Source organism: Pan paniscus, chromosome 1 (assembly GCF_029289425.2).
Source record: "Pan paniscus chromosome 1, NHGRI_mPanPan1-v2.0_pri, whole genome shotgun sequence".
Lineage (NCBI taxonomy): Eukaryota > Metazoa > Chordata > Mammalia > Primates > Hominidae > Pan > Pan paniscus.
Genome location: NC_073249.2, coordinates 38,291,084 through 38,303,558, shown reverse-complemented (window position 1 = coordinate 38,303,558; position 12,475 = coordinate 38,291,084). Strand labels below are relative to the sequence as shown.

The window sequence follows — 12,475 nt, the reverse complement described above, 5'->3', positions numbered from 1 at the left end:
AGTTAATTTTCTAGATAACTGACCTCCATTTAAATGAAGTGATGGTATATACGCTAGCAATTTCCTTAACAAGGTAAAAGAAATCCCTGTAAAGTTGAATCTTCAAATAAATGAAGTACTATAATTATACCTAGTTTTCATTCATCTTATGTACTTTTTCAGGCTTTAGATTACCAGTAGTTCTAAATTTCCTTTACCTGGATCTCAGATTGCAAATGCTTACAATGCACAAAATAAATAAAAGAGACTCCTGAGCTATCAGGAACATAGCTAGCACAAAGGTATGTTCATTTATAGAGAAGGGATACCTTTGGGTAATTCAACAAGTTGCTAAAAACTGTGCATAAAAGAAAAGTTGGTTAAATTAGCAAGTTATTTTATCTGATTTCCTTAAAGTGTTTGATTATAGCCAATAAGAAAGGTAAGGAAAGGCTGTTCAAGTCACACTAAAAAGTGAAGCTATGTCTCTCAAATTGTTCTGATTATATATGTGCAGGACAGATAGAGATGTAGATGCAGACAAATAGATCTATAAATACTTAAGAGGATAACAGCACACAAAGAATGTAAGATAATTCTATTACATTAAGAATTATAATGTCTAAACCTTTGAACATTTGAGGGAAGAATCTTCAATTTTCTATTTCTCAGTCCCCAAAATCTAAGATTTAAGAAAGTGGAAATATTTTCAAAACATTTGATACTTCCTTCTTATGAGCGCAAACATTTATTTTATTTTAGAAGAGTATTTTATTTTAAAATAATGTAAAGTGACATGGCTGACTTAGTAAGTAAAAATGCAACTTCTGAAAACAGAAGTCTATGCTTGGTCAGACAGGCTTCTCCACTCTTCATAGATGAGTTTGTTTCCTGATTTGGCATGAATGATTCCACTTCATGCAAACACCACTGAAGACAGAAGACTGAAGAAGGCAGAGACTGAGAGGAGCCAAAAGGCTATGGTGGGCCAAGACCTTGCCAGGGCACAGCAGGGGAATGTCTGGCAGGATCCAGGCTATATGTCTGGCTCAACACCTGGAAGATGCTTTAAAAGAGCTTTTCTAACACCACGGCCCAAGGACACTGCTTGGTTAGAAACCCTGTAAGAATATACCAGCTTCACTGTCAGTACAATTTGCTAAGAGTTCAGAGAGAGAGAGAGGTAACAGCATGAATTAGAAGGCAACAAAATATTGGTTCTCTCATCTTTTTCTGAAGTAAAAAACTTTGGCTGAGGCCAGGCATGGTGGCTTACGCCTATAATCCAGCACTTTGGGAGGCCAAGGCGGGCAGACCACCTAAGGTCAGGAGTTCGAGACCAGCCTGGCCAACATGGTGAAACCCCCATCTCTACTAAAAATACAAAAAAAAAAAAAAAAAATTAGCCAGGTGTGGTGGCACGTGCCTGTAATCCCAGCTACTCAGGAGGCTGAATCAGGAGAACTGCTTGAACCCAGGAGACAGAGGCTGCAGTGAGCCAAGATCATGTCACTGTACTCCAGTCTGGGTGACAAAGCAAGACGCCATCTCAAAACAAAAAAGAATTTTGACTGCGGAAAAGCTCTATGAACAAGGCCCTTGTCTCCAACATTGTAGTTACCCTTCTAAAATGCTCATAAATTTTCAAAAATTGTTTTAATCATCTAAAATTTCATTTCACTGTATTTGAGCCTCTAACTTTCACATTTAATTTAATCTAAAATGCCATAACTTTTGAGTTCACATTTTATAGACAGAATGGTTTTCCTGAGTTCTTCTGGGTTTTCTCCCATCTTAGTGACTGCAAGTTTGTCAGTTGTGGGAACTATGTTTTACATCTGCTTTGATTTTCCCTGTACAGTACATGAACTAGAGATGATATGGCAATAAATTTTCCTGTGAATACACACTAAATGAGGTAAAGGCAATTCCCGAATGCAGTAAACCATTTTCTTTTTCCAAAAGATACCATAATAGATTGTTCACCAGAACAACTCCAAACATAAATACCTGCAGGTGCTGCTTTTTTGCATCACTTCTGCCCTGTGATAGCCAGACAGCTTGCAAAATCCATCATTGCTGTACACAATAGGCCAGTCCACTATCTGAGCATTCCCCAACACAAAATTAGTATCTGTTAAAAAAAAAAAAAAAGGGAAAAAAGGGCACATGAGGCAACACATTAGTTGAGATTCAATGAGGACATAAATAATGTCAAGCAATCCAGATATTTCTGATTCCCTCCAAAACATAGACTCTTGAACAGAAATGTCGCCCTGTAAGGAATATAAAACAACATTGTTTTAGAAGTGAATATCTTGAATGCAAGTGCTAACTTAGGTCACTGTACTCCAAAAAGAAGTTAGGAAAGAAAGCATACTTAACCAACCAACCAACAAATCCTGCAGAAATTCAGTGGATTCCCATGAGACATATTTAAGTCCTAATTTTTCATCCCAGTGAAGGTATACCAATAATACAGAGCAAGAGAGAGCCCAAAAGTAATTTATTCTGAGCTCTGTCCAGCATCTTAGCCTTTTCAGTCTTTTGGCCAGAAGCTAAAAATTTGCCTTCTTGACCCTAACTAGGATTTGCCCAACCCAGGAGGGCATCTCAGGAAGGCACAGAAAGGAGGCTGAACACTTCCTCATGGACACACACAGCACCATGGAACCCTCCCCTTGGTGAGGAATAGTAACTAGACTCTCTTAATACTAGATCTTTGTAGAGGCTGATCAAGATGCTCACACAACAGGACCTTCTTGCTAATTTTGAAATTCTTGCTGATTTTGAAACGCAGCCACAGAGCTGCATTTTGGGGCTCTGTCACAGAGCAGCAGCCTACCACACACTCATAATGCAGGGTTTAGGTAGGCTAGTTGTGTTTGGCCAGCTTAGTGTATTCTCACTACTTCCCACATTTTTGAAAATCAGGCATCAATACTTTTTATGCTCAGGATATCAACTGTCCTTCCTTTCTTTTCAAGCATTTCAATTAAGCAAATAACATCCAGAACTTAAATGTAATCATTATTTTAGTTTGGCCCTTCCTTTCCACAGAAGACCCACCCACTTCCCCCACCCTCCAAAAAAAGAAACAATACAAACAGCCTTCTTTAGTTGTAAACTGGAGAGGGTATTGTGTGTGTCTGTGTGTGTGTGTGTGTGTATACACATACTACCTAGAGTGAAATAATAGTGATATATTATATCATCATTTAATTGAAAGCATTTACAGTTTTTTCACAATATGGGTAACCATCCCTTCAGATAGGCTTCTCCACCCTTCTTAGATGAGTTTATTCTTGATTTGGCAGGCTTGGGAAAATGATTCCACTTCATGCAGACACCACTGAAGACAAAAGACTTGGAAGAAGACAGGGCCTGAGAGGAGATAAGGGTTGTGGTGAGCCAAGACCTTACAAAGGAGGGCAAGGGAGGAGGAATTACTAAATACGGCAATCTATTCTTGAGAATGCTTTGATCTATTTAAAAGGAACAGAAAATACAACATTTATGATGTGAATCTATAAAGCTACTATTTTTATAAATATGCTTTTAATGAAAATCTACAACCAGTCCTTCCGTCCATCTCTCCCATATATACATAAATTGTTCTTGAGTGCCAACAGGTGCCAAGCACAATGCAAGACCCTGGGGGTCTCCAGATTGATAAGAAATGGTCCCTGCACTCAAGGAACTTAGCAAGACAAATAGATATGTCCACAACTAACTAAAGAAACAGGTAAGAAAACAATGAACTCTGAGAGAGGTAATGGGCTGCGTCTCAGAGGGGATAATATTTGAACTTGCTCTAGTCTAAAAGGATGAGTAAGATTTATTTAAACTTTTTGAATGCCTAAAAGGTAATTGGCACAGATAATACAAAAACAATAGATATAGAAATTAAAATATGGTCACTGTCTTCATGAACTCAAGAGGGTGTGAGAGGAAGGGAACATTCCAGGCAGAGGATCCAGCATGGGCAAAGGCATGGCAGCATGGAACACAGTGCAGGCTAGGGTAGACAAAGGGCAGCCAGGAAGAGTGGCAGGATGAGTAACTGAAGACTAGACTGGGAAGGATCTGGAATGAATAAAGTCAGAGAGCTTTGATTTTATCGTAGGGGCAGAATAATCCTTCATATTGGTCTTCTCTCCCTGAATAAACTCACATTTCCTGAACTGAATAGCTTAGACTTAAAAGTAGTACAGTATTTACTAAATTACTCCCAAGTGTATATGAAGCCTAGTTGGTTTGACCATCTCTTGTTAAATCCTGAAATAGTAGTTAATTTCCCTCAAAACACCTAGAGCAGGAGGAAAAACTGAGTGTGCTTTATCATGGCTAATGCTCCACTGAGATTATCTATGCGGAAAGAGGGAAGAATAGCCAGTTATAGATAATGAGTTGACCACATATGTTTATTTTCTCTTGTATACCAGACCCCAGTAAAATAAAAGTAAACAAATTAAAAATGTAAAAATCCACAAAAATGAAAATTAAGTTAAAAAGAATGAACCAAAAAAAACTGGGGAAGAAGCAGCAATATTACAGGAAACAGAGAAGAACTTTAAAAAAAAAATCTAATTGGTATCCTTAGAGAGATTCAAGAAGTATTACATCCACAAAACAAAAACAGAATGCTATGAGGAAAAAAAAATAAGGGAACAAGAACTCTTATAAATTAAAATGAATAGCAATTAAATATTCAACATGAATTTTAGAAGATAAAGTCTTACAGAAAGTAGTACAGAAAGAGAAAGAGACAAGAAACAGAGAAGAAAAAAAAAAAGACATGAGGATCAGTCCAACAGGAAAAACATGCACCCTAAGAGGAACAGCAAAAAGAACAACATGAGAAAAGGCCAGAGGACATTCTCTTTAAAATTAAAACAATAAAATGTGAGTGTATAATGAAGATATTTTCATATATGCAAAGATTACGGGAAATTATTTACCACATATTCTTTCTTTGGCAGTTACTTGAGGATGTGTACCAGCAAAATGAGGGAATAAAGCAAAAAGGAGGACAACATGGAAACCAGGAAAAAATAGCTCCAACTGTAGAAAGCAAGGAAGAGGGCTAGTAGACAGTATTCAATACTAAACAATTCAGAGACTAGAAGTTCCAAAAGAGAATTATCTGGGGGTAAAGGAGGTTAGGATTTGATTATATTCTTGATCATTTAGAACAACATTATCAATAAAGGTATGGCAGGAAAGGGAATTAGAAACATCAAAGGAAAACAAAAACCAAAATCTCATGGTCACATCATTGTAGGAATAAGGTAAGCACCTTATTAATTTTGAATTTTAAAACCAATACATAATAAAGGATGGAATATTTAATTATCATAAGTATCTGAATGTAATCTCATTGATTCTGATGCTAAAAATACAGGTGATAAAAGTTTAGGGAGAGAAAAGAGAACAATGATGAAGCAAATAAGAGATAGTGTGTACAGCTGATTAAAAAATGGTATAAATATTTTACTTAAAGTTGCAAAGATAAATAAGAGAGTAATATAATTATATTAGGAGGAGGGGTAGGGAGTAAGATTAAGTGAGCTAAAACCTCAACTAATTAACAGAAGTCAACAGATAATATCCAGAATGGATAAATCTATAAATAGCTCTAATGCATGTTATTTAGAGACATGGCAGAAACTATAAGAAGAAAGCTAAAATTAGAAGACACGGCCTCTGGTGAGTAGGATGGGAGGAGGGACAAGGCATAGAATGGTTATTTACATTACATTACAAGCTCTTCTGCTTGATTTTTGTAAACATGAACTTACTGACTTTGATAAAAATAACTATGTACTTAATTTTAATTAATTTAATCATAAAAGATTAATTTATTGATTAAATTTTTTACTTACTGAAAAATGAGAGCAAGATAGATTTCAAGCTCCAGATATCACGGCAAGTGCTCACAAAAATGTTCTGATAACCTTTTAAAGTGGTTTATCCTTTCATAAGCATACCCTCAGTCCCTGGTGTGCATATTACAGCCCCATCTAAGAAAAACCAAACCCACCGCCTCTGCCCAGCCGTCCCACCGTCTGGGAAGTCAGGAGCGCCTCTGCCCGGCCCCCCCACCACCGTCTGGGAAGTGAGGAGCGCCTCTGCCCGGCCACCGCATGGTCTGGGAAGTCAGGAGCGCTTCTGCCCGGCCCCCACCCTTTGCCACCGTCTGGGAAGTGAGGAGCCCCTCTGCCCGGCCGCCCACCGTCTGGGAAGTGAGAACGGCCTCTCCCTGGCCGCCGAACCACTGGTAAGTGAGGAGCACCTCTGCCCGGCCCCCCGCCCCGTCTGGGAAGTGAGGAGCGCCTCTGCCCAGCCACCTCACTGTCTGGGAAGTTAGAGCGCCTCTGCCCGGCCCCCGCCCCGTCTGGGAAGTGAGGAGCCCCTAACCTGGCCGCTGCACTGTCTGGGAAGTGAAGAGCGCCTCTGCCCGCCCTCCCCCACCCCACCCAACCCCGGTCTGGGAAGTGAGGAGAGCCTCTGCCTGGCTACTACACCGTCTAGGAAGTGAGGTGCCCCTCTGCCTGGCCGCTGCACTGTCTGGGAAGTGAGGAGCACCTCTGCTTGGCTGCCCACCATCTGGGAAGTGAGGAGCGCCTCTGCCTGGCTACTGCACCGTCTAGGAAGTGAGGTGCCCCTCTGCCTGGCCGCTGTACTGTCTGGGAAGTGAGGAGCGCCTCTGTCCAGCCACCTCACCGTCTGGGAAGTTGGAGCACCTCTGCCCCGCCACTGCACCGTCGGGGAAGTGAGGAGCATCTCTGGCCTGCCTCCGCCCCGTCTGGGAAGTGAGGAGCCCCTAACCTGGCCGCTGCACTGTCTGGGAAGTGAGGAGCTCCTCTGCCCCATCCCCCACCGCCCACCCCCCTCCACCCCTCCACCCCTCCCCCGGGGCCCGGGTCTGGGAAGCGAGGGGTGCCTCTGCTTGGCCGCCCCACCGTCTGGGAAGCGAGGAGTGCCTCTGCTTGGCCGCCCCACCGTCTGGGAAGCAAGGAGCTCCTCTGCCCCGCCGCAGTGCAACTCTCCAAGTATGAAGTGACAGCCTTGTGTGTGATCTTTCTGCCCTCCCCAAGTTTGCATTTTCGACATTAAAGTTTACTTTTTATTAAATAAATTTAAAAAAAAAACAAAAAAACAAGCCCACTAGCATCTTCTCTGACTTTAGTAAGGGAAACAGAAAAATAGGAAGTGCAGTAGGAATAGAATCATCAGCCTATCACCCACTCAGAAGATACTCACCATAGAATTTAAAGTTCCAAAATAGTTTCCTCTCACTACTAACCCAAGCAAGCAATTATAGCTCTAGGGAGCAAGATTCCCTTGTCACTCCATGATAGAAGGTCTAGGAATTCCCTCTTTACCCAAGGAGTTAGAGAGAATGGAAGAAAGATTTCTAGTCCCAGCCACAAAGCCGTTTGCCTCCAACAGTATAGAAATTCTTCCCCCATCCCTTCCCCATTCCTGGCACGCACGTTCTCTTCTATTTTAAACCACAAATAATCGACCTGTAAATTACCTTCCAGAACACAATCTGTTTATAACTTAGGGGCTACCCATATAAATACCATAACACCACATATATCATCAGGAATTAAGGGATTCCACATAAGTGAGATTTTAGATATTAATAATAATGGGTACAATTTATTGATAATTACTCTTTACCAGGTACTGTTTTAAGTACTTTACCATATATCATGGTTTTTTTCAACCTTTACATGAATCTTTGTGAAGAATTATTACTTTACTGAAGGAAGTCTCAGGGATTTCATCATTTTACTCATGAGGAACCTGAGTCTCTGAGGATGCACAATAACCATTTATACCAGGGTAAAGTTGGGATTTGAACCTAGGTCTATGTGACTTCAAAATTTATGCTTTTAATCATTATATTACATGGTCTGCTTATGCCATTGGGTGCTAAAATCAGACTATTTCTATGAATACCGTTATTGTAGTCATACATTGTTATTCTGCCTTCTGATATACAATGATGCCCTCTGGAAATTTTGATGTGAGTAGAAGTCATTGTCCCACTTCTAAATGCTTGGGTTCTCCTGTCTATCTTTTCAATGTTTGGTCTCTTCCTTGAAGACTACCATCTTTTACTTCTTAAAACTTAGTGTGCTGGCCAATTTCTATAACAGTCCTGCTCCCATACAATGGAAGAGGAGAAGGAACAGGGGAGAAGAGGGTAAACTTTGTGCCTGGCTCCCCATTTGACACTCAGGGGTGAGGAAGAACACCACACTGGGTGACCCAAAGCAGCTGCACAGGAAACTTGGCCATGTTAGCACTCCTGAGCCTCCCTCAGTTCCCATGGAGTCTGGAAAGAATCCAGAAGTCCCCAACTGCCCGTGGCTGCTGAAGTTGAATAAGCAGATGGTTATCACAGTGGAGTGAGCTGACCTTATAGTCAAGGGCTATATGTCAACCTACCCAATCCTAGGATCAACTGGGGTGGGTGGGGGTGTTTAGGGGAGGACAGTGAGTCAGGCAAATATCAGACATGAGCTGGAGGCCAGTAATAGCCTACATTAGATCAAGTCTCTCTCTCTCTCTCTCTGTCTCTCTCTCTCTCTCTCTCTCTCACACACACACACACACACAGAGAGAGAGAGAGAGAGAGAAAGAGAGAATATGTGTGTTGGATTGGGGCAGAGGTACCAAGTTTCATTCAATCCAAGAGAATGGAACATAAGTTCACCAGCTGTGGACTGGAGCCCCACACATCAGCTGAGCACCCAGTGACCAGCAGAGCAGGGACCATTGCCAGAGACCCAAGGAACAAGAGGGGAAAAATAGGGCTCTCCATCCAGGGCTCTGAGGCTCCAGAGACTATGCAAGGGCCACTTGTTTCCACCCCACACACCATCTTAGAAGCAATGAGGTGGGTAGAAGTGCAATCTGAACCCACCCAGAAGAGACTGAGTTACCCAAAAGACTATTTAAACTGGAAGAGCTTGAGATACCACTTTATAGTCCCCTCAACCACATTCCCTTTGCTATTCAGTAAGATGGGAGGGAATGGCAAAGGGGAAGATTAGATCTGTTAAATAAAATAAAGAAATAAGCCTATGTATGTCTGAGTAAATTTGCCAGCGTGCCTCTAGAAGTACATCTGCCATAAGAATAAACAGGCTGAGAAAATGGGAATCTCCTGAATAAAGTACATAAATTCCAGTACGAGGACACTATGACAGCAACTTTGCTTAGCCAAGGCTTCTTAATTCCCCCAGGTGGTTGGCCATATTCCCCATGGTTGAGAATGCCAAATAAGAGAGCTAAAGTGAAGCGACACAGAGTTTCTAGCCAAATGCACACAGATGGGTGTTCTACATCCAAACATAAATGACTCTGGGATTATTTACTATTTTTTGCACTCAGTAAACAGAAACCTAATTTTAAGCTAAGCAAAACGTAATTAGCAAAGTAACCCACTGCTTGGACAAAATATCAAATAATATATAATCTCCTACATAAATAAATGGAAATATATCCCATGTTCATGTACTGGAAGAATTAATAATTCTTTTTTGGGGGGTGTGGGAGTTGGTTTTTTGTTTGTTTGTTTTTTGTTTTTTGTTTTTTTTGAGACAGGGTCTCGCTCTGTTGCCCAGGCTGGAGTGCAGTGGTGCAATCTCGGCTCACTGCAACCTCTGCATCCCGGTTTCAACCTCCGCCTCCCGGATTCAAGCAATTCTCCTGCCTCAGCCTCCTGAGTAGCTAGGACTATAGACACACACCACCATGACCAGCTAATTTTTGTATTTTTAGTAGAGATGGGGATTCACCATGTTGGTGAGGCAGTTCTCGAACTCCTAACATCAAGTGATCCACCGGCCTTGGCCTCCCAAAGTGCTGGGATTACAGGCATGAGTCACCGCACCTAGCAAGAATTAATATTGTTAACATGTTCAGACTACCTGTGATGGTTAATACTGAGTGTCAAATTGATTGGATTTAAGGATGCAAAGTATTAATCCTTGGTGTGTCTGTGAGGGTGTTGCCAAAGGAGATTAACATTTGAGTCAGTGGGCTGGGGAAGGCAGACCCACCCTTAATCTGGTGGGCACCATCTAATCAGCTTCCAGCAAATATAAAGCAGGCAGAAAAACGTAAAAAGGCAAGACTGCTCTAGCCTTCCAGACTACATCTTTCTCCTGTGCTGGATGCTTCCTGCCCTCAAACATCGGTCTCCAGGTTCTTCAGTTTTGGGACTCGGACTGGCTCTCCTTGCTCCTCAGCTTGCAGACAGCCTATTGTGTGTCCTTGGGATTGTGTAAGTTAATACTTAATAAACTCCCCTATATATATATATATATATACACACACACACACACACATACACATCCTATTAGTCCTGTCCTTCTAGAGAACCCTGACTAATACACTACCCAAAGTGATCTAAAGATTAAATGCAATCCTTATCAGAATTCCAAGGACATTTCAGCCAGGCATGGTGGCTCACATGTGTAATCCCAACACTTTAAGAGGCCAAGGTGGGAGAATTGCTTGAGCTCAGGAGTTTGAGACCAGCCTGGGCACCAAAGTTAGCTTGTCTCCAATAAAAACTTTTTAAAAATTAGCCGGGCACAATGGCATGTGCCCATAGTCCCAGATACTCGGGAGGCTGAGGTGGGAGGATCACTTGAGCAAAAGAGGTCAAGGCTGCAGTGAGCTATGAGCATGCCACTGCAATCCAGCCTGGGCAACAGAGCAAGACCCTGTCTCTATAAAAACAAATGAATCAATGACATTTTTCACATAAATAGAAAAAATATCCTAAAATTTATATGGAATGCTAAACTCATTCAAAAACACCCTCTCAGAAACACTGAGAATAATGTTAGACTAAATATCTGGGCACGCCATGGCCCACTGATAAAATTAACTACCACAAACACCAAAGCCAAGGCTCTTAACAATATAACTTCTGCAGTAGTCTTTAATGGAATCAGCAGAGCCACAGCTTGCAAATTTTCAATGCCCTCACAGTCCTAGTAGTACTCTGAGTTTGGTAGGAGTGAGCACCATTTCAAAGCTCTATTTTGATAAAGAGTTTTTATGCAGGCAATACTTACCTTTCCACACCTGGGGTTTCCACTGAGAGAAAGGAGTGTCCACCCACCCCTAGATAGAAGAAGTATTGGGGTGAATTCTTTTGTCCCCCTTTTCATCCCCATCACTTTTACCTTCATAATCAGACTGACCAAACTGTTGGTAGCTACATCAAGAGCAAGAGGAATCACTCTGTTTGTCTTGGTCTGTCATACTTGCCTATGCCCCAGCCTGGTGGGGAAAGAGAGGGTTTGAGCAACTTGTCTCCTTGTGGTACTCAGAACCTATAATACTTGTGACAGGCCCTGCCAGACCTGTGCTCAACTTCAGCTTCTTAGCCTAGGAGTAGGTCAGTAACTCATGGTCTAGAAGCCAGGGTATAAGCTTGAGAAGGGAAACAAATGGCACCACTATCTTCTCTAATCCAATATAATAGTAATGGAGCTGATTCCGTATTTTGACCCTCATTTGGCTCCTTCAGTCTTCCATTGAGTAAAAATCTGAAGGGAATGAGAGTAAAATGGGCTCCAGCACATTAATAAGAATCAAACCTCCAAGATTCCAAGGGTATTGAGAGGTCACCCACTTTCTTGATTCCTAGCACTGCTGAATCACACTGGTGAGACCCTTTATGAATACCTTCAGAGGAAGAGGCAATATGGCCACTTTTAGAACACTGCTGATGCTGTGTAAGCTCTTTTCACTGTCTTTCTTTTGTGTGTATGTGGAGAAGACCAGACACTTACACACCTCAGGTCTCCTACTCTATGTTAGGTAATACAGTCAAAGCCTCATTATAACCAGTTAAGATTATATTGGTAGCCCCCAATAAGCCCTGCCTCCTTGCATTCACACCTTGTGTAGCTCTCTCCCCCTTGCATCTGGGTGGCCTATGATTTGCTTCAACCAACAGAATGCAGTAGACTTGGTGCTGTGCCCATTGCAGGTGTAAGCCTTAAGATCTGGTGACTTCTGCTCCTGTGTTCTTGGGAGCCCTGAGCTTCCATGTGAGAAGTCCGGCCATGCTACAGGAGAGGCCATAAGGAGACTGTGCAACCAGAGCCAGCCTAGAGAGAAAGAGGTCCTGAGATTACATGGAGAAGAACTGAGGAATCTAGTCAACAATGAAAACCAATAGAAGAATGAGGGGTAAAAGATACTCTATTAATCTACTCTTCCCCTTCCCCAGCAATCCCTAGGCTTCCCAGAGCACCATTTGTGAGAAGAAAGGGGATGATAACAAGTTGAATTCTAGTCACAGTGTTGTCCCTAATGAGCTGTAGGTAAGTCACTTCAGCTCTGTGGATCTGGTGGGGGACAGGGTCAACTAAATCTCCATGCTTCTGGCAGCAATAAAATATGACTGTCTAAGTAATCAGATGTATAACAAAGAACAAATCAGATGATG

At 41.9% G+C, this 12,475-nt stretch overlaps 1 protein-coding gene across 5 annotated transcripts in view; it reads right to left on the bottom strand.

Moving 5' to 3' along the window:
* Positions 1–12,475, bottom strand: part of KCNH1 (potassium voltage-gated channel subfamily H member 1) — a 462,440-nt gene that overhangs the window by 433,836 nt on the left and 16,129 nt on the right. For 4 of the 5 annotated variants that reach the window (XM_003814202.6, XM_034946118.3, XM_003814201.6 and 1 more), the window contains exon 2: positions 1,990–2,113. In XM_003814202.6, coding sequence (XP_003814250.3) covers positions 1,990–2,113 — 124 coding nt within the window. Of the gene's footprint in view, positions 1–1,989; positions 2,654–12,475 lie in introns of those variants that run through there. The other variant, XM_063597325.1, reaches the window with a different exon arrangement.